This window comes from Aspergillus neoniger (genome assembly GCF_003184625.1).
Source record: "Aspergillus neoniger CBS 115656 unplaced genomic scaffold BO87scaffold_10, whole genome shotgun sequence".
NCBI lineage: Eukaryota > Fungi > Ascomycota > Eurotiomycetes > Eurotiales > Aspergillaceae > Aspergillus > Aspergillus neoniger.
Window position 1 is genome coordinate 773,681 of NW_020291138.1, and position 20,879 is coordinate 794,559.

The 20,879-nt window shown below is 50.3% G+C and overlaps 5 protein-coding genes across 5 annotated transcripts; all 5 read right to left on the reverse strand.

Annotated features, from left to right (window-relative positions):
• Positions 1-825: 825 nt before the first annotated feature.
• On the reverse strand, positions 826-4,838 carry BO87DRAFT_424440 (mRNA-binding protein RRP12; the record flags this gene model as incomplete). The annotated part of the gene is made up of 3 exons (XM_025627231.1): positions 826-2,688; positions 2,744-4,654; positions 4,776-4,838. The coding sequence occupies 3 exons, from the start codon at positions 4,836-4,838 to the stop codon at positions 826-828; spliced, it is 3,837 nt and encodes a 1,278-aa protein (XP_025481637.1).
• A 728-nt stretch (positions 4,839-5,566) lies between these two features.
• BO87DRAFT_18482 (U6 snRNA-associated Sm-like protein LSm1) lies at positions 5,567-6,476 on the reverse strand. Its single transcript, XM_025618435.1, has 4 exons — positions 6,267-6,476; positions 6,117-6,185; positions 5,923-6,038; positions 5,567-5,833 (listed from the first exon to the last, which is right to left on the reverse strand). The coding sequence occupies exons 1-4, from the start codon at positions 6,430-6,432 to the stop codon at positions 5,660-5,662; spliced, it is 525 nt and encodes a 174-aa protein (XP_025481638.1). The 5' UTR covers positions 6,433-6,476; the 3' UTR covers positions 5,567-5,659.
• Positions 6,477-7,260: 784 nt separating this feature from the next.
• Positions 7,261-7,905, reverse strand: BO87DRAFT_385229 (uncharacterized protein; the record flags this gene model as incomplete). The annotated part of the gene is made up of 1 exon (XM_025624714.1): positions 7,261-7,905. The coding sequence occupies one exon, from the start codon at positions 7,903-7,905 to the stop codon at positions 7,261-7,263; it is 645 nt and encodes a 214-aa protein (XP_025481639.1).
• A 1,687-nt stretch (positions 7,906-9,592) lies between these two features.
• On the reverse strand, positions 9,593-10,110 carry BO87DRAFT_18505 (uncharacterized protein). Its single transcript, XM_025618437.1, has one exon. The coding sequence runs from the start codon at positions 9,990-9,992 to the stop codon at positions 9,705-9,707; it is 288 nt and encodes a 95-aa protein (XP_025481640.1). The 5' UTR covers positions 9,993-10,110; the 3' UTR covers positions 9,593-9,704.
• A 118-nt stretch (positions 10,111-10,228) lies between these two features.
• BO87DRAFT_424443 (C2H2-type zinc finger protein) lies at positions 10,229-19,763 on the reverse strand (the record flags this gene model as incomplete). Its single annotated transcript, XM_025627232.1, has 2 exons — positions 10,229-11,734; positions 19,665-19,763. The coding sequence occupies 2 exons, from the start codon at positions 19,761-19,763 to the stop codon at positions 10,229-10,231; spliced, it is 1,605 nt and encodes a 534-aa protein (XP_025481641.1).
• Between the last annotated feature and the right edge of the window lie 1,116 nt (positions 19,764-20,879).

Genomic DNA, 20,879 nt, shown 5'->3' on the forward strand with positions numbered 1-20,879 from the left:
GGAATTAGTAATGAATGAGCAGATCAATGAGGGAGGGCTCCGACAGGTTATATAGGATAGATACTCAAGATGATATTATATATCTGTGTATGAAATACTTATGTACTACGAGGGTTTCTGTGACGAAATGGTTTTCTTCCTTTTATCCAGGTGGTATGTATGTATGTATGGTGTTTCGTACTTGAGAGGACTTACGATGATTATATTATTATGTTAAAGGAAGAGAGAGACTAAGATATGATACTAACTGTGTTATATTTTTTAACTAAGGAAGGTGCAACAATTGGAGTGAACTGAACAGAGAACAATAGCAGATAGCAAAGCAGCAAAGGATAATGAATAAGAAAGGGTATATGAAGATACACCTAAGGAAAGAAGCAAGCAAGCAAGCACAAACCACCTCACACTGAATAGACACTAACACTAACTCAACTCAACTCACTGACTTGAATTAGTAAAGTAAACTACCTTTTTTTTAATCCGCGATGAAAGAAGGAATGAATGAGGAATAAGGACATGTTCAGGTCAATCGTATCGTTAAGTATGTACGTATTCACAGCAAATCAGGAAAGAATAGAAAAAACATAACAAAATAAAGGTAAAAAGGAAAAATAAACGGTCTCGTCATACTCCATACATGACATGATAAACTTTGAAAAATGACTTTCATTGACTATTCGGTATCCAGTGCCGTTAAAATAATGCTTTTTGAGTGTGGTATGTGTAAAAGGGATGACTGAACCTGAACTGACTATTGGTGATGTATCAAATCAGTTCAGTTGTGGAGGTATGTGGTTGGAGGGTAGGTGCTGTTGATTGATTGATTTATCTCCGGGTGCCGCCAACACGGAAACCGCCGCCACGGCCGTTACCACGGCCGCCACCACGGCTACCACCACGGCTGCCACCACGACCGGGGCGACCACGCATGGGCATGCGCTTTTGAATGCGTCCGGCGCCGCTGGGACCGTGAGTCTTGGGCATGCCTAGGCCACGACGGCCAGGGCCGGGTCGGGAGGCAGGGCCAGAGGCGTTGTTGTCGTTGTCATCGTCCACGTCCATATCGTCACCCCCCTTCTTCTTCTGGGACTGGGCCATCTTGAGCTTACCACGTTGGCCGCGACGGACGGCGTCGGGACCGCTGACGGCTTGCACGTAGGCGTTGATGCCGCTCTCTCCAGCGTTGTTGTCCAGGCCAGCGGACATGTCAACATCCTCGTCATCATCGCCAAGGATGAGACGGCCGTCGGAATCGACCTTCGCGTTGCGCTTCTTCCGGGAACCGGGGCCAGTGTTGAGGAAGCGGACACTAGGCTTGGTGGTGGAAATGTTGGCCAGGGCATCGGGGGCGAGAAGGTCGAGAGGGTTGTCTTCGGGGGACATTTCACGAATGTACTGCTCGCTCTGCTTGTTGGACCGCTTGCCCTTGCGGCCCTTGAGCGCATGAGTGACGCCCTCCTCATCGACGTCAATCTCACTGGCGTCGTCGTCAGAGTCGAGGTCGGAGTCGTAGACGGCCTTGTCGAAGGCGTTGCTGTAGGACCGGCCGCTCTTCTCTTCTTGTCCGGCGGGCTCATCGTTCTCCTCATCGTCTTCGCCATCCTGCTCGGCGTTCTTCTTCTTCTTGCGTCTCTCGCGCAGCTTCCGGATATTGACCACCAGCTTCCGGTCAGCCTCACCAACCAGCTCCTCGATAGGAGCGGCACCGAAGCGTCGGATAAGGCGATCAAGGATACCCTTTACCTTGCTGCGGAGACGACCCTTGTGCTCCTTGCTCCAGACCATCAGGTTGGGAACAAGGGAGCTGAGGCGCGCACGGAGATCTTCATCGGGAAGAACAACCACGGCGACCTTGACAAAGCCGAGCACAGACCGGACAATCTCGCGGTTGTTGCTGGTAAGGAACAACTCCACGGTCTGGACCAAGTCGGACCGGACAGTAGGTTGGATCTGGGTGTGGAAATCGAAGAACAACCGAGACAGAGCTGTGACGGAGGCAGCAACCATGTGCGGCGAGCTACCAGCCAGACCGGCAGACACCATTGTGAAGAACTCCTCAATAGTGGCGGGAGCATCAGGGGCATCATTAGGCATGTGCGGCACCAGGGAGTTGCGGATCTTAGTGCCGGCAGGGTTCTTCTCTTCGTCGGTAGTTCTCTTTGCCAGGTGGATGAGCAGGTCGAACGAGGCTGTCCTAGCCTTCTCATTGCTCTCCTTGCAGCCCAAGACAACTTCCGAGAGAACGGATGGAATGAAGTGCAGGTCGGAGGTCGGCAAGTAGGTGATGAGTTCGTAAATCGCCAGCATACGATCCCGACGAGCAGATGCAGGGGTCTTATCCGCCGTGCCCAGGATGAGCGCCTGAAGCTCCGAACTGCGCTCTTGAAGCGCGGCGCTTCCAGTCTCTGTCTGGGCCAAACGGGGGATCAGCTTGTATGCCTTCTTGATCAGCTGTTGATCACCAGTCTGTCCGTTAAGGATAGCCGCAGCTATGCCAAACAGGTTTGCGAAGCTGGTGCGAGGCAGGTAAATCGACATAGCAATAACCAGGTCGATCAAAGTGTGCGACGTAGGTGGCATCTTGTCGCCAGAACCAGTCTGCTGATTGCCCTGCTTGGCTGCTTCAGTCTCTGAAACCACGGAGGACTCCAACATCGAAGTGACACGTTCAAACGTCTCGTTCAGCTCCTGTAGAAGATATATTAGCAAGTCAAAAATTCAAATATTGGCGATGAGAACCAACCTTCTCAGGGGCAATGCTCAGATAAGCATTGATACACTGGAGAATGTAGCCTCTGTAGTGTGGGAGAGTTTGGCTGTACACGTTGAACAGAACCGCCAACAAGTTGCTGGCAAAACCGGCAAGATGAGCAACGTTCTTTTCCGCTGCCTTCTTGGTAATCCTACGCTGGAGGATCAGATCATCCTCGTTCGCCTCAAGGGACAAGATGGCCTGGTTCGACTCCACCAGATTCTGCAAAGCTCTGCAAATGTCAACACGCAGGTCGGTCTGCTTGTAGAGGACGTTGGAAAGGAGCTCCGCAAAGCCCTGATCGAAAGACTCAGTCAAATCCAGAGGAAGCTCACAGTAGCCCGGAAGGATAGCCCACGTCTGCTGAACGAGAGTTTCGAAGATCTTGACTTCAACGGCCTTCTCCCTGGCGCTGAACTCCATGACCTTCTGGTACAAAGCTTCACTGAGAGGGACGAACTCAGAACGGAAGTGGGCAAGGTCGGTGTTGGTGACGTTGTCGCGGAGAACCGGGAGGAGCCACACGCGACCAGGCTGGCCATTCTTCTGCTCAATAATATTCAAGGGCAGAATTTCCAGGACTGCAGCAGGGCCCATGGCCTCAATGGCGCTACCAAGGACGTTGTCCGCCTCCTTCTTTCCCTGGAAAGACTCGTTGCTGCGGAGCTCTCCGACCGTCTTGACAATATCATCCAAGAAAGGGCTAGAGCGCCACTTGAAGCTGTCGAACAGAGCCGCACACACGTTGAACACTTCCCGCCATGCTGCCTGGTACTTGACGGAAAGCAGATCCATAGCAGCCTTGGCAATCTTCTCGAGCGTCTTCTCATCGTAGACAGAGGGCTCAATGATAACGCTGTTGGGGATGCAGTTGGCCAAGAACGAAACCAAACATTCAGATGCCGACACACGGATGTTGCTGGAGGGCGAGGCCAAATAGCCGGAAACCATGTTGAACAAAGCGGGCAGCTTCTCAAACGTATCCTCGGGGCTGGTCTGAGCAGAGACATCGTAACCACGGGACAGCACGGCAATCCACGGCGGCAGGAGCTGCGAATCGTTCTGGGCGGGCTTCAAGTCCGTGATCGCCTCTAGGAGACGGGGTAGCTTCGAGGACGAAAACTCATCGGCCATGCTGGAGAAGATCACCTCGAACACCTCAAAAGCACCCATCGTGATGAATTCGTTCGTGGACCGGGAAGCGTTCATCAAGAGCTCGCACAGCGGCTCAATCTTCTTGCTGGGCCAACCACCGGATGCGACCGCGAGTGTCTTCACCAGTTGCAGAGAGTGGATGACCAGGGGGTCGTGGGTGTCCCGGCCGCTGGAATCATGGCGACCGCGCTTAGACTTGGCTGCAGCCGTGATGCTGTCACTCAAGGTGCGCATAGCAGTCTCCGCACACATATCGGCCGCCGGGTGGTCGAGGGAAGGACTCGGAGGAGGCGACTTGAGCACCTTGACCAACGCGTCCTGGGCACGCTTCCGCACCTTGGGACGGTGATCGACGGCCAGACTCAGCAGGCCAGCGATCGCACGGCGCGGGCCGATCTGTGTGTGAGGTAGGTTCCAGGCTGCAACATCCTGGGCGACCAAGAGGGACTCGAGACATCCGATGGAGGGACGAAGAAGCGGGGCATCAACTTCTGGCAGGGAAAGGGCAGGGGCGAGACCGGTGAGAATCTGAGAGAACTTGGCGCGGAGAATCGAGGCAGGGACATAAGCGGTAGTAAGATCGAGTAGATAAACGACGGAGGTTGCCAAATCCTTGTTGACGATGCCTTGAGTAGCGGAGATCGACTGGGACAAAAGCGCAAGCAGCGCAGCAAAATAGGCGGTGGGAGAAAAGTCGGCCTTTTGATCGCGAAGAGTGTCTTCCACTGCAGACAGCACCACAGCTGTCTAAAAAGGAGGAGGAGGAGGATCGTCAGTAAAGCCATGGTGAGATAAGAGGGAATCTAGTGAGGCCTCGAATTGGGGTGGGCTGGAAGACTCCGCGGGATGATAATTCAACGGGACTTACATGGTGCTGGTTCTGCAGCTTGGGAGACTTGATCTTCTCAAGCTTCTCCGCCAGGGTCGCCATGATGGGACGATCAACCGACGGGCCGTTGAGAAGTAAATCCAGAAACCTGGGAAGTAGTAAGGGAGGAGGGAGAGGAGGGAAGAAGTGGTGGATGCGGAGATTTTTTTTGTGGTCCGGCTGGATCTTTTTGGGCGGATGAAAAAAAGGTACGGCGCTTTCTTGGCGGCGCTCTATCGATAAACCCCCGATAACACCAGTCAACACTATATTCATGTCTCTTTTTACACCCATCAGCTCGATAATCTACCAATAAATGGATTTTTGTAGGTGTAGTCAATGTCTCACTCAATTGGTCCAATTCGGAGAAGATATAGCCTAAGAAAAATAAGGAAATAATACTATAGAACAGCGTAATCAGACATGACAATCGTCAAGCGTAGCCTCCACCCATACAATCACACACGCCTTGATCAGACTCTCTTTCTGCTGGAGACAAGCTGGGATCTACTCCGAAGCCGTCCAAGCACCCGTTATGTCGACTATCCTCCAGTCTTGTTGTGCGCTCCCACAGGCTTTCCGGTGGAGCTCCTCCTCTTCCTTTCCCTCACTCTCTCACAGTCTCTTTCCTATCGCACACCTTCTCACAGCAGATCCTTCGCCTCCGCCGCCACTCTATTGAGCCACGATACCACCTGACTCTGGCGAACGGTCCCGGAGGGCAATTCAAACGGACCAAGTGTCAACTGATGCCTTGAGGCCGGATAGCCCATCACACATCAACCAAGTGTCTTGTGTCGCGTCGCTTTACGATTCCCTAGTTGGGACGCGACAAATCTAGCACGGATGTAGGAAAGGGAGAAAGACTGAAGCAGACATCGTGTCTAAAACAGTATCTCTCCGCTATGCTCCGGCTCAAAGCCCAGCGTCTGTAGCTTCCCATGGCGCTTCTTGTCGCCAACTTTCCGGGCTCCGTCTTCCTTCTTCTTCAGCTCAAACACTTCCTGGACCGACGCGCGCTGGATATGAGGGGGGATGTCATCTTCTTTGTCGAGATCCTGTAACCCGGAAAAGCAAGACACATTAATTAGCCAACTTCCGGCCCTAAACACGAATAGCGAAGAAGACACATGGAAGTTTCACGTACAATTTCACCAAGAAGCAAGACATTCTCACCCCGAACGAGAAATATACCGCGCGGGATATCGGCGTAGAGGTTGCCAGCATATAGACGTTCAATGGTATCCTGAAGGACAAGGTTTGCTGCAGCAGTCACATAGCAAGGGTCGCATGGTCAGATATATATCCTTCATCAAGAGATGCTGATCATGTAGCGCATACCGAACTGATCCCAGCTTCTCAGAACTCCGATCAACTTCCGCCCGTCTCGAAGGACTAGAACTAGCTTCTCTGAAGACCATTGTTAGGTTGGATTTCGATTTCAATTATGACATAAGCCCACGGGGGTTCAAGTAAAGTAATATAACGTACTATCAGTCAAATCCAACAGCTGGGCAGCGGTGGTGAACATCTGCGGCGGTAATTGCGGGGGACCTTGCGACATGGGTCCGAGCGTGTTGTTCTGCGGGGGGAAGCCCTGCGGCGCATTGCCATGGTGGGCACCGGCCGGGTTCTCATTCATTGGAAGGCGTTCCATGTTTGATTCAGAAGCGGGCTTAAAGCCAGAGGTGGGTGTATATGGAAAGACAGGTAGCCATTGCATTGCTGCTGCGGCCGATCGAAGGAAGTCAGTGACGGGTTGGTGGGTGTTTGTTCTGTTTGTTTCGCTGCTCAATCAATGGATCGCAGGGACAGACTCCACAAGTTTCCTCAACTGTCAATAATCTTGGTTGCGGTAATTGCTAGAAAGGGATGAGACACTATGAGATAATTTTTCTGGTGATATACTTATGAGTTAGGGCAACGTGCATCACGGCTCCTCCTTTTGTGGACAAAACCTATGGTGGAATACCGGTGATGATGGCAGTACTACTTAGTATATAGTGTCTCGGCTCACGATTACACTGGATCCCGACAGATGATAAGATGATTCTGTTATATCATTGAATTGAGTGCAAAATTCTTGCAGGTCAGAGGAGTATCTATACCAAATCTACAGTCTAGCTGGGTCCCGACCAGGCAGGAACGATGCGACTGGCAATCACGATGCTACCTTCCTGCCGCTTCTAAGCAACCTAGTATATATTGTTAGTACTCATGGATTCTGCCTTCTACTTAGCTGCTAAGGGGTTAAAATCAGGTAAGAAACATCTCTCAAAAGTATAACTATCAATTGCTATTGGAGACATTCGAACGCAGCATTCCACCATAGTCCACGGTACCCCTCACGATACCAGATTGGTTGCTTTTGAGGTCATCGCTGATAATACACGACTCGGTAAAACTTATAAACGACATGACAGAAGAGAACATAGCAATGAGCTTAGATGAGACAAGATGAAGAACTGCAGCTAATCACAGCCAATCAAGCGACGCTAACCCCTCGACGCTGACTACGCATTCTCTCCTCGCGTCGCCGACTATACGGAGCACAGTAGGGCTCATCGGAAGAGCCGATGCTTGCACGAACTGGTTCCTGCGATTGATGGTACGCAGGGCTCGAAGGTGGCGGCGGGAGTTGCATCACTTTGAATTGATCTACGCTGATGATCCTCAGGCCATACAGGTACTGCATCAATTCAAAGTCAGGCCGACTGCCGGCCAGAGTCTGGCCCTGCTGATAGTGGACCACGTCGACGTGGTCAAGCATTGCATCCCATGCTCTCGATTCAGCGGTATCGGTAAACCGTTCCCCAGGACACAAGGGACAGCGCGCTGTCTTGGGAGGCTCATGTGTGCGAAAGTGGCTGAAGACATGAATTCTCCAGTCCTCGGCATTGTCAAACGTGATGTGACAGTCAAGGAGATGGAACAAACAGATATAAGTATAGGGGGTGGTGCGATGATCAGTGTGAGCTGGGACGATGAGGGCCCCGGTCCCATCATCCTCGAGGATCTCATGACCTGCGAGACCGGATGCCCATCTTGTGTCCAAGGATGCGCTTGACGAGGACGCAGGCGTTGAGGCAGTGTCGTTCGATAAGGAGGGGACAGCTGTTGACGGGGGCATTTTCGTTTCCTCAAGACGACGCCTTCAATCTGGCTCTATGGAACTAGAGCTTGCTCTTTCTTCTCTCTTTCCTTAGAGGGTTGAGATTTCAGGGGCGCGCGCAGCTGGAATTATACCGAAGTTCCTGATAAACCGCCGAGGCACGCCAGAAGCGCCCCGAGATGGGCAACAACGGAAAGAGCGATCCCGTTCGAGAAAGTGGTCGAGAAGAGCCTGTTTCCCACATGCTTAGTCTGTGTGCAGTTGAGGGAAGACACAGAGCCAGTCATGGCTGTGAAGCTTGTCACCATTCCCCTGCTTAAGAAGCGGGGGAGAAGATGGGGAACGGGAGCGAAGCAAGTATTTCCCTATGATAAGAGAGGCCATTCGTTACCTTTTTATATTTTTGTATGATCTCCGATTTTATCAGGGCAATCCAGACATAGTCATTCAGCGACGAAGCACTGAAGAATCGACCAGAGCATCACAGCGCGACCAACCATGCCAGGGAAGAGAAGGTGGAGGGCGGTTCAGCGACGGCCATGGTGGGTTTGAGGCTCCGAAGGGCACATGGCGGGGAAGGGAAAATTAAGGGAAAAGTAGCGATGATGGAACGAAGGATGGAGGATAATTGCAAAGAGAAGCACAAGGAGGGGGGAAATCCCGGAAAAGCCCGTCAACGGTGATTAGTCGCTTCGGTGAGCAGTCAAATTTCAACAAACCAGAATCAATTAGACTACGACCTACTACTACCTATCTAGTGGACTGGCAGCCAGCAAAGCCCATCCAGCCCTGTCCGGGTTGTGTGGAGAGAGAGAGGGAGAGATGTGCGAATACCATTCCGTGGATAAGACCAGCAACATGCCTCCACGACATCCACCACCCGCTTGCTTGGCTTGTTTGCTTTTTCCCCTACCTTTCCTTACTCTTCTCTTCACCTTGCATTCAAACTGACATATTTAGTAACATTTGCAACATAGCAAACTCACTGACTGGCTGACCACTCGGAACAGTTCACCAACTTCCCCCCCATCAGCACTGTCTTTCTACCTTGAGTCTATCATTCTATGATCGGGGATCAGGGATGAAATGAACCGATGGCATCATTTTACTCTGTGCTGCATCTATCTAATTTCTATCTGACGCAATCCCAGTAAAGTAGTTCAGGCAGCCCATTCATCAACACCCCCACAAACATCCCTGCATCGGACCACGCCGATAGCCAAAGGAAGGAATATCTATCTATCTATCTATCTATCTACCTAGAATCTCCCTGATCAGCCGAAAGACTATAAGTCAGTAGTAGCTGAGAAGCTAAGATAACGTGAAAGAAGGGGGGCTTGGCTGCTGACCCTCCAGGGGAGAGAGTGTAGGACTGATCATGCGCGACGACTCTACTCGAAAAGTTGATGACCTGACGATCGGCGTCTATTCTATCCTGAGACCACACACACACACACACACACACACACACACGCACAAGAGGATCAGTGGGATCCAATTTTTATTTATTTTTATTTATTCATATTACTCAATACATAACTTAACCACTGTACGTGCCGACTCCGACTCCCGGGGGGGTATGGTCATGGTTTGGTCTTGCCGTCATTTTTAATTTATATTGTCTATCCACAGTGGTATAGTGTATCGTGGGGATGGACTCGTTCCAAATAATACTGCCTACGTCGTGTAGATTTGATTGGCTACTGGGTGGGAATTTATTACATAGTAGATGATCCATGATGGTAGTATGTTCCAATTAAAGGCATATTTAGGATTTTTTAGAGTGACTTCACTCTCATCCTGCTCGAGGTCTATAATCACATGTTTTTGAATAAAAATGTTCTTAGAACCAAGTGTGGTGTGTTTCGACACATGAATTTAATATGGAAAAGGGTCTGATGCCTCAGAAGAGAAGAGAGAAGAAAATAGGGAACACAAGAGCTGATGAGCAATTTCGCTTGGTATAGATTTAGTGGAGAGAGAGAAGGAGATGTTTCAGATGAAGTTTGTGGGGGAAGGTTGAGAAAAAGTATTTGATAAAAAAAGGCAAGGAGGATCAGAAGAGGGGACACAAAAAGAACAAATTCACAGGATATCCCGTCCATCTATCAGTAGAGACGCCTTGCAACAAAAAAAAGTGGTAGGAGAGGAAAAACAATGAGAAAGATAATCCAACAGAAAAGCTGAGGAAGAAAAACCACCCAATCACCCGACACCAATGATGCCCATGAACCTTTGTAAATGCACAAGTCTATTCGGTCGTAGCGCGCATAAAAGAACTGCTGATTTTTTTGAACCCAATTTTTACACAAACCAACGTGTGGCTGAAGAATGTCCGAACTTAAAAACGTTCGGCCAGGTCACCACCGGCAACGGAATTCGCGGTCGACGATGTGACCGACGAGAATCCACTACCAGGATTCAACATATCCTGAACGGCGACTTTCGGCACCTGGGGGACTGGCAGCTTGCGCTGTGTTCCGTCCGGTTTAGACATGATGTCCGAGATGCTGGGACCATGGTGACCTTGGGAAGGACTGTAGTAGTTGGGCCCTTCCGGTTGTGGTTCCATCGGAGCAAGAGCTGGTGTGTGGTGGAGCGACAGATGACGGATAGACGGCAGATGCAGATCGCTGGAGCCCAGGGGTCTCAACCGCGGTGAGTGAGCGGGAGTCGCCAAGGGAGTGTGATCGGGAGTGGGTGAGAGGGAATCGTGAGAGAAGGTGGGAGAGGAAGGAGCAGTCGAGTTGGGAGAGTTGGGTCTTGAACGTTTCACACGGTGCGAGTAACCGTCGTCGTCTTCATGTGAATGCGACCGGCTCATGTTGTGTGTGATCGCGTAAGCAGACAAAGAGGGCAGACGGCCACTTCCGTGGTGGCGCGAGCTGAACAGATGGTGATTGCGTGGCCCTGCATGGAAGCTGAAGTGTTCGTCGCGTTCCACCTGCGACGCAGCCGTCGCCAGGAGGTTAATGTCCATGCCCGACGATGCCCGTTCGCTATTGCGAGCATACGGGCCCAAGTTCGACCGCATGTGACTGGCGTAGTTGGAGAAGGAGTGAGGGGGAGAAATGTCGGGGGAGCCGACCTGCGACACGGGGGCCGACCGGGTCATTGGCTTGCTGGGAGGAGGCATCATAGCGCTGGCGGTGTTGGCCATGGCGTTGTCCTGCCCTGCAGCAGCTGCAGCGGCCGCGGCCAGATGCTGAGCCTTGTTGCTGCGCCTCGAATTAGGGTTGTTGTGGATTCGCGAGTGGCGCGTAAGCTCATCAGAACGACTGAAGCGCTTGGTGCAGCCGGGGAATTGGCAGGCGTGCGGCTTTTCACCCGTATGCGTGCGAATATGTCTTGTCTGGTGCTCCAGACGGTGGAACGCGCGATCGCATAGGGGGCACTTGTAAGGGCGGGGAAGATCCTGACGCACTTCTTCGGTCGCAGGCCGGGCACCCTTCATGAGCGGCGGAAGTAGGCTGACTGACGACGCCATGTTGGAGTTCGACTGTGTACTGGACGGAGTAGAAGGAGTCTTGGAGCTGTCCACAGGGGTGGAAGGGGTGGAATCAGTGGAATTGCTTTGAGGCAGCAGATTTGAGAAATCTACTGAAGAGGCCGGTGGCGGCATGTGAAGCTTGTCCCCAAGACCGACGAGGGTAAAAAGGTAGGACAGAGCCGGGTTTAAAAAGGACACGTTCGGAAGGGATGAGAAGCCGAGGCGATAGTGATGCACGTCGCGACCAGGGGTAGCTATATCGGCCAGTCGATCACCACCCGCTAGCACCCCAGACCTAACCTTGGCAAGGAGAGATGATAGGAGGAAGACCGCAAGGGTAGTGAGGATCACAGGGCCCTGATGACGAACCAGGGCGAAGCGGTATTCAATTGTGAATTCAACCAAGGGCTGATAACGACGAATTCCCTTTCAATTATTGAAGGGATACGGAATGTGTGGTAGTTATGATAAGTGTTGGGTGAAGCCGGAATCGGAAATGGACCCCGGAGGTGGATGAGTAGCGAGCCGGACAAGGGTGATGTTGAGCAAATGGTCTCGAAAAGAGGAGGGAGAAAGAAAACCTGGAGAAGATGATCTGGGGAGATGAATATATAAGAAGAGAAGAAATCGGGAAGGGCGAAAAGATGAGGAATGGAGGGGAAGAAGAAGGAAACGGAATTCGGGGGAGGGGAGGGAAAAGAGGGCGACTCGTTGAGGGGGTGGGTTATCGGAATCGGAGAGCAGAATGGGAACGCGAAGAAAAAAAAAAAAAAAAAAGAAAAAAGAAAACTGAAAAATTGAAAAAAAGATGGATAAAAAAAATCGATGAAAAGGGAAATATGATTAAAATAAAAAAAAGGGAAAATAAAAAATCGAAAAAAGAAAAAGACTATGTACTTTGTGTGGGGATAAATATCGGGGGGGCAAAAAAAGCAGGAAAGGGAAAAAGAACGTGCTTGAACCAGATCGGCTGCTTTGCTTCTTGGGGCTTCAAACCGGTCAGTCAGCTCTCCTAGTCAGATGGAACGCAATGCTTTGTCGTTATCATTTCATGCTCTTCTTATCCTTTTTATAATTACTTGCCTGGATATATGATGTTATGATCACTTGGTATCTACCGCTTTTATACTCAGTACATGAGTTCTTTGATGAATATATGGATATACTCTCTTTAAAGTCCTTGAATTGCCAAACGGGTGTCTCCATCAGTTGCCTATCTCGGGGTTTCTTCCGTCTGGTTTTCGGGCCACGCACGGTGTGTTAGAAAAATTTCACTATTACTGACCGGGAAGAGAGGGTGTCAAAACAGGTAAGGCGTGCTAAGAAAAAAAAAGAATGTGGGGCGGACTAGAGTCAAGAGGGATTACGGAGTAGAAACTGGAACTGCAGAAGTGGCTGTGTGGTCTGGAGAAGTGCGTGCCCCGTATTGTTGGGTGTCGGTAAGGTAAAGCTGTAAGGCCCCGGGAGGGTCTCTGGGGTTGTTGATTATGTGTACGCACAGTATTGGGGATTTGGTTGGTGGTAGAGGTGGTGGTGGTAGTAGTAGTAAGTAATGGTAAGAAACCCTATCACGAACACGAACATCAGCAGCAGCAACCCGGTCTCAGACTTCGCACCGGCTATCGCGGATGATCTGGACAATCCTTCTTGATAGGCGACCGCGTAGATACCTTAGTTTCCCCATCGGTGTCGGTATGATGTTCACTCCGGTGGTGACCAAGCGCGGTTGATTACGCGATTTGTCTCGCCGGTCGGATAATGCGAGGAAGGAGGTAGGCATTTTCCAAGAATCATCATCATCCATGTGATAGCTACCCTACTTTGACTTGATTGTTCATGCTCACTAGCCATCGATCATTTGCACGGGAGGAATCCGAATCATCATGATCACCAGTGGGGGTGGTGAAGTTATCTAGGCGGTAGGTAATTATGGTGTATTGATCTCGACCGAAAGCGTGATACGGTCAAGCGGAGATGGAAGATCGATTCAATTCCTCCATCTATCCACTGCTACTACTACTGCTACTCTAGAAGGGGGGGTGCGGCAGGCGCACACGAAACGAATCCCTAGAATGATGCCATTTTGATGATTATCGATGATGGAGGTATGAGGTGATGATGTGCCTGCGGATGCAAGACTCATTTCTGGTTATGGTCTATAATTTGCTCAATTTTTTCTTTTCTGCTTTGATTATTTATTTTTCGTGGTTTGTTTTTATTTTTATTTTCCTGGCCCTCCTACGTGCGTATGTATTTCCCCAACCTGTCTGGGGCATTACCGGGGAAAGAATTTGTTCGACGAGATCTTCGAGACCGCCCAGTCCAGACCAGCTGATCGACCATCATTCAGCAATGGTTGGGTACTGAGAGAAGTAGATAACCAGCAGGGGAGATGAACTCACATCGAATGAGAGTTCCCAAGTGACTCGAGGTGACGGGAGCGGTGATCATAGACAGTGCAAAGCGAAGGACCTGGTAGGGCAGACCGTTGCGCTGAACCAAGAGTCATACGATGGGCGAGATCCAATACACCATCATCCCCATGGGACGAGTTATCTACTCCTATTCCTTCTAACCTAGTTTTTGTGTAGGTACCTCCGACTGTGTACCTAAATGAGGCATGCTGACGGAAACCACTGGATGGACTGGAGCACACGAAAAAGAGCCGGGATGACGTCCAGCCTGTTGCGGGTGAGGGCAGACTGACCGCAGTCGGGGGTTCAACTTTGTGGGGGAAGGACAGCATTGCATCAGCCTCATGACTCAGACGAATCATTGGCTCCGCCAACAACAACACTTCCCTTCAAGGGGGGGCGAGGCGCAAGACGAGGCGAAACTCTCAGCTGGGCTTGCATTCGGATAACAAACTGTACCCCAAGAACACGACGATGACTCGACCGTGTCATCTCTGGATGGCATCCCTCCGCGGCTAGGCAAGGCTACGTGGGAATGGCCAGCTAAGAAGGTACCTGCCTAAGTATGTAGGTACCAGGTATGTATCAAGGACAACTCGGGAGGGATTATTACTGTTGGCACCACGATCGCATAATAACACCGGCTTTTAGACCCGTAATCCCGAATAGATTTCCATTCCCATTTAACCGGTCTTGCTAGGAACCCCCCTTTCAAGCGCCCCTAGAGTTATTCAGCATTAGTGTATAACTACCGAGAAGAATCATTTTCCCCCTCAAATGCAACCCCCTGGACTAGCGCTTAACTAGAATCTTCACCACTTCAGAGGACGCGCCGCCCTGCATCGTGTTTCATCAGTGTCAGGCACCCACGTCTCCGTCAAGAGAAACAACATGGGGTCGCCAAACCAAAAAAAAAGGGGGGGGGGGAATGTGAGACCGTAACTATGTGGGAGGGAACAAGGGCTCCGGTAAGCTCGGAAATTGAACTCCGCAATATCCCCAGGTCCACAACAATAGCTCTCTCTATCTGCGCCCGGAATGTACTATTCCCTCCCCAGATACATAGTCCACCACCTCCGGTACTATCCACGCAGCTACTACTAGATATCTACGTATAGTATGGCTCTTTTCAGGATCAGATGGGGAATTCTCCATGCGGAGATTTTGCCACCGGCTGTGGAGTCTGTACATATTAAATTAATCGACCGATGACATTGTTCGCTGAATTGCACGGTGCTATCTAACCGGGGCAAGAAAAGGCCCAGGCGTCATCGGGATAAAGAAAGATACGGTCTCGGCAAGTCCAGCCAGCCAAGGGCTTCACGGACAGCCCTTCACGCGCTCGCCATCGCTTCTAGGCTTAAACTAGGATTCCATATCCGTAAGTGGGTGGTATAATATGCTCTCATATTTTTGTTTCATTTTCTAATGAAATCGCTCCTTTTGGGGTCTTGCGGCATCCTTATCTACGGGCACGCAAGGGTCATAGGGATAGATTGTATGCCACAGGTGGTGAATGACAACATACATATCAGTAGTGGTGGACTAGTGAACTTGCATTCGAGGAAGCTCACTAAAAGTGCTACTAGATACTTACTACTCTGTACACTATATGAAATATCCGAGCTGGGAATATTGTTCCAAAGGAGAGTCGAAGGAAGCGGGAAATATGCATCAAGCCGTCAGAACAGGCCGCTTAGTGGCAGATCAGATCACAGGCACTCAACCCTCCCACCCCGAGGGGTCCGCGCCGACCGGGGACTAGTACTAGTAGTAGTAGATTCAGCAAGATGGATGGATAGAGAGATAGTAGATACCAGCTTGCTCCATTCTTGGAATTGAAATGTGCTTTAGTCTGCGGAGTCAAGTATGGGAAATCAAGGTTCCAGCAGCTAGGCATTGTCATCGGATAAGATGCAGCAGGGTCATGTATCCGGGCTTGGGTGTGTAACACATGCCACCTCCATAGACCTCCTCCAGCCCACATTGTTGTCACCCGCGAGAATCGAGGGTGATGCGATGCTGTTATCTCGAACCCTGACCAAGGGGGAGGAACCCGACGGACGGATGAAACCCCCACCAGGGCGATATCGTGGTTTTGTTACCAGCTCTGATAGGCTAGACTCGGCTGACGGCCCTTCTTTGCGATCAGCGGATATCGGATCGTGACCTTGAATGGTTCGTTTGTTTGGAGCCTGGAGAGTTTCCCCGGCACGGCGGGATCAGAGAGGAAGGCGTCGCGACCTGGCCGATCACCAGAAATGAAAGGAGGGGGAAAGTGACTAATAAGATTCTTCAGATAAGAAGGAAAAAAAAAAAAACAAAAGTACTACTACCACTACGAGACTACTACACAGTAGTATACACGCAGGAAGATACACAAGTGATCATTGATTGAGCAGGTGCCGCCCGCTGCAGATACCAGAAGGTGGCATGAGACATGTTCTCGTTCTCCGCCTAGAATTTGTGAGGGGATCCGGCCGTCATCCCCGCAGACACCTGAGTATCTACATTACACACACACACCATACTCCAACTCTCTTGGTAGGCCTGACTCGTTTCCTTATCTATACTGTATGATAATTGTGTATTGCACAAATTTTCTTGTGTGGGGTGGGGACCTCCTAGTCTGGTCGAACATCTCTCACTACATAGACACCTGGTGCCCGGACCGATTGCCGGCACTTTGCCGGTCAGTGAATTAATTAATCCCAAAGAAGGGGGCGCCCAGCAATCACCCCACCATCTCTCCAGACTTGGGATGGTGGGACAAATGGGGAAAGAGAGGAATGAGGTTGGCACGCAGGTACCGCTGCCCTGTACGTAACCACCCCAACTAGCCGGAGCCACGTACGTTTCTCATCGCATTATTATTGTTATTATCATTACTACTACTAATATTATTATTATCCCGGATAAGGAGGGGAAGAGGGTAACAACCTTTTCATTTGTTCGGATACCACCTACCACACACTCACTGCCTGATCGTGATGGAAATAGCATCCCTCCTTGCCGTTTGATTGGGGGTTCGGATTATTCCCTCAAATCCTGACCAGCCTGGCATGGCACCACCCCATCCACAACAAAGGGGACCTTTCAGTTTTACCCCGATGTGGCACTGTGGTGGCTGTACTAACCTTTCTATCCCCGGCGCCTCCCAAGACAGAATGTATCTACCTGTGGTTATACTATTTTATTATTATCCTTAGAAGCTGTCACGGGCCAACTATTTTGAGTGTTGGTAATATTTGGCAACCAACAACACCAGACCTGATTTAGCGCTCATGTATGGCTGGGCATTGAGCCGTTGCGCTTAGTAGTAGTACGTAGTTGGTTGTTTGTGCCAGGGAAAAAGGCTTCTTCTATCTCTCGGTCTTTCCAGTCTCCTCGCATCCGCTCTGCATGAAGCCCCAACGCACTATTGAATCAGACGGACGCTGATCATGGTGCGACAACCCTGACCCCATAGATAGTCTAGAAGGGGGGATCCATTCTACAGGACCCCGTAGAATCCCCGGGGCTTGGGTTATCAGCAGAACGAGCATGTAAACCTGTATCTCAGTGGCAATCCATTTTTGAGTTCCCTTTACCCCGTTTGTCCATCCTTTACAAAGTAGTATTGTTCATTGTCTCCTCCGCTTTTTCGACTCCGAAAGACGGAAGATCTTCCCCGCGATCAACGCAGCCGGGGATCGACACTCAGATTTGGCCAGGCCTCTAACCGCAAAGGGCCATCCCTGTGTCTAAGTCCGGTCACTGGCTCGGCTTCACGGCGCCATGATATGCTCTGAATTACTCTTTTAGGAGGGAGTACGACGCGGATCTACCCTAGCCAAGCCTAACTGACCACTCGGTTGCAGATAACCCTCTCTGACCTCGTCCCGTCTGCAGTTAGTTAGTTGTTCTTGATGAGAAGTCTGCGAGTCACGAGTCACTACCACGGTAACTACCGGCGGCAACCGTCTCCGCAAATCCAAGAAATGGGAGTACGTAGAAACAAAAAGTCAATAAGAATGAAGAAGCAGGGATTGAAACGAAAAATGACCCCCCACTGTCCGTCACGTTCAGAGAGGATCAACGTAAGCGCCAATATCCTAGAAGCCGTTTATCCGCCAAAGGATTGCGTTTCGCAGGAACTGTTCTCTGTTACAGTTACTGCTTAATTACTTAGAGGGGAATTGTGTGCTCCGTAGTAATGACCCGCCAGTAGTTTGACGAAACCCCACTGTGAGATAATAATTTGCTTCATCTTTTACCAACCACAAACTCATCCACCAACAGTATAGCGCCTAGCGATCCGATAGGCGATGGTCTATCCCACACCCCCCAGCAGAAAATGATCGATGCATTCATTCATTCAGTTGGACTTGGGATCATCCTCTAGTCTGGTGCGGCGTACGGAGTATATCTCTACCAGAGCAGATTGTCTCCGGACAATGAAAATTTGTTACTAAATACTAGCATCATGATCAATTTTCATCACACATTCTTTACTGGATTTTCCACCTTTGGTTACATGGTGATTGACAACATCACTTCCCCTCATATGAGACGGATATTCGGGGCCCTGCATTGAGCCAAGTCCAGAACATCGCCCAGACGGGATCATCTAGTTGTACCTTTCTGAGAGTGTAAGTGTGAGGCCTCTCATTGATCACGATGCTTTCCCTGACCTGACGTTGCCTGATCTGTTTGATGTGGGGTTATCATATGGCGTCAGACAATCGACCCACGTATGCACACCGGCTTTCCTTTTGTTGCACGAAAGGAATAAAAAAATAGAAAAATCCTTTTTTCTTGTTATCTGAACCCCTCATCACCTAATCCAGTCTGACAGCTTGACAACACATAGAAACCACCTCTACTTGTGAGTGAAACACATGAAAAAATACCATGGGATAACCTGGAATCCTGCACACCCGCCGAAATGCTACGCTTTGATTCCCATTCCCTGCCCACTAGTCTAGTCGCCGAGGGGCCGCCTGAAGAAAGGAAGCGCAGCAGTTACATGTGAGCGCATGGGCCGCAGAAAATAAAAAGACAAATTCGAGACTTAGGCTGCGCAGCCTGTCAGTCTTAGTCTGCCTTGCCGTGCGGATCGTAAATGTTTCACGAGGAGTACTCGTACTACCACCAAACACTGGGGGAACCAACCAGAAGGAAGCTCCAAGCTTAAGAGGCAGATCTTATTATCAATATCGATGATACATTGCATGCGTTGCCTTCTACTGATTACTATTTTCTTCTTCTTCTTCTTTCTTCCTTATGATCACACCAATCACTCATCAGTCACCTCGTTCACTTTCTGGTTTCTGAACTCTGGTTTCCCCGTCAATGGCCGGTCGGGCATCCGGTTGCATGCAATGTGGGAATTACACCGCTTGTATGAAAATTCAATTACGTCTCAAGAAAAATCTCTAGAGGCAGAGAAAAAGGGAAACCTACTAAACCTATCCACTGATCTCCGCAGGAAGGGGCAAAACTTTTCAGCCATTCATACTCTGAAGCGATGAAAATAATATCCACGGCAACCAACCCCAAGTCATGACGTGTAGACAGGAATGTTAGCAATGATACTACGTACTTACCATCTTGGACAGTTCTGATTTCGTCAATCCCCAGTTGGGTAAGCCGCCGGGTAGATCTTTGTCACTATACTGATGTACCCGAGAGAGCCCTAAAAGGACCAACCACACAGTGGAGTTGTGCCCTGGACGTTTTCAGGGCTCAAGAGAGATAAGGCAACGAGTCACCCGAGCACGAAGGTAAGGTATGCAGATGGTTGCAACTTCTTTCTTTTTCAGATGACCATAGATAGCCAAGAAAAGATAGCATGCTAGGATATCACTTCCTACCACTTACTGCTTGCTCACCACCACAACACTTCTGAAGGCGACATCAGAATGCTTGGCGGCTATGTGCGGGGGTGGAGGGAGAACTCTGGGGAATCTCCAGATTGAACTATCGCTCATGATCATTCGCTCTACCAAGAACCCAGCAATTTACGACCTCTTGGCCAATGAAAATCCCCGTCAGCAGAAAAAGAAACTGATAATTAATTAGTTACTAGTACTAGTAGCATGAAGGGTGGATGCTAATCAATCTACCAAGTGTGGTGTGCATGAAATGCTTATCAGGCAAACTGAGATGATCTAGTGTAACACAGAGCTGGGAAAGAGGGTGTAGTGGGAGAGGAGCTGCCTAGCTAGCTATCTTGCTAGGTCCGGCGTGCTGGTGGGTGGTGTGTATCACCGTGACCATACGACGGGCACTGATTGCGGTCGAGGTGCAAATCCCACGGCCCAACCGGTCTTAACCACACGCACCCAAGGAAGGCGCGCGCCCCCCTCCCCACAAGGCGCCAAGTTCAGCGATCCGGGGATCCACAAGCTTCTGGAACGGGGCGTTTCGACCAATAATATCATAGGGGCCGTATCACGGTGATATCGCCGATTCACAGGCTTCACAGCCGCTGCCCCCAGGTTATGCGGGGCCGCGCTTCCGGAATCCGGACGCTTCTACTTTAGTAAAGACGGTACCGGCCATGTTACTGTATGGAGGGTATGTGTCGTATTGGGTTGGTGGTGTGGTTGGAGAAATCTTGCTTCCTTGCTGTCATTGGTCATGAAGGGAGAATGTGAGTTGCTTTCTTATCTGACAGCATTTGCTGCGATGGAATTCCTAGTACTTCATCTACTACAACAACACCGATCCCATAAACAGGGGGAAGGAAAACAGGGACAAGGACAGGGACAGATAGCGCGCGGGTAATGGCAATCCAATCCCCCAAGGTCCTTCAACTTCCCTTACGGGACCATATTTTGCGGCCGCGTAGTAGGGGTCGCGGTCTTTACTTTACCGGAGTATAGCCAGTGGCCAAATGTTGTATGGAGTAAGTACTCCGTATAGAGGACTGGAATTTACCCCGAAGTTTTCCCTCCCCAGGGAACCAACGAACCGCTATCCGCTAAACCCAACACTAACCTTATGTTGTTTTCCTTCCCCCTTGTTCTCCCGAATCACACCATCCAGCCCGTTTCTGCACGAATGCCTGTCTACATCCCTCCCCCTCCCCCCTCCTCTTTGTC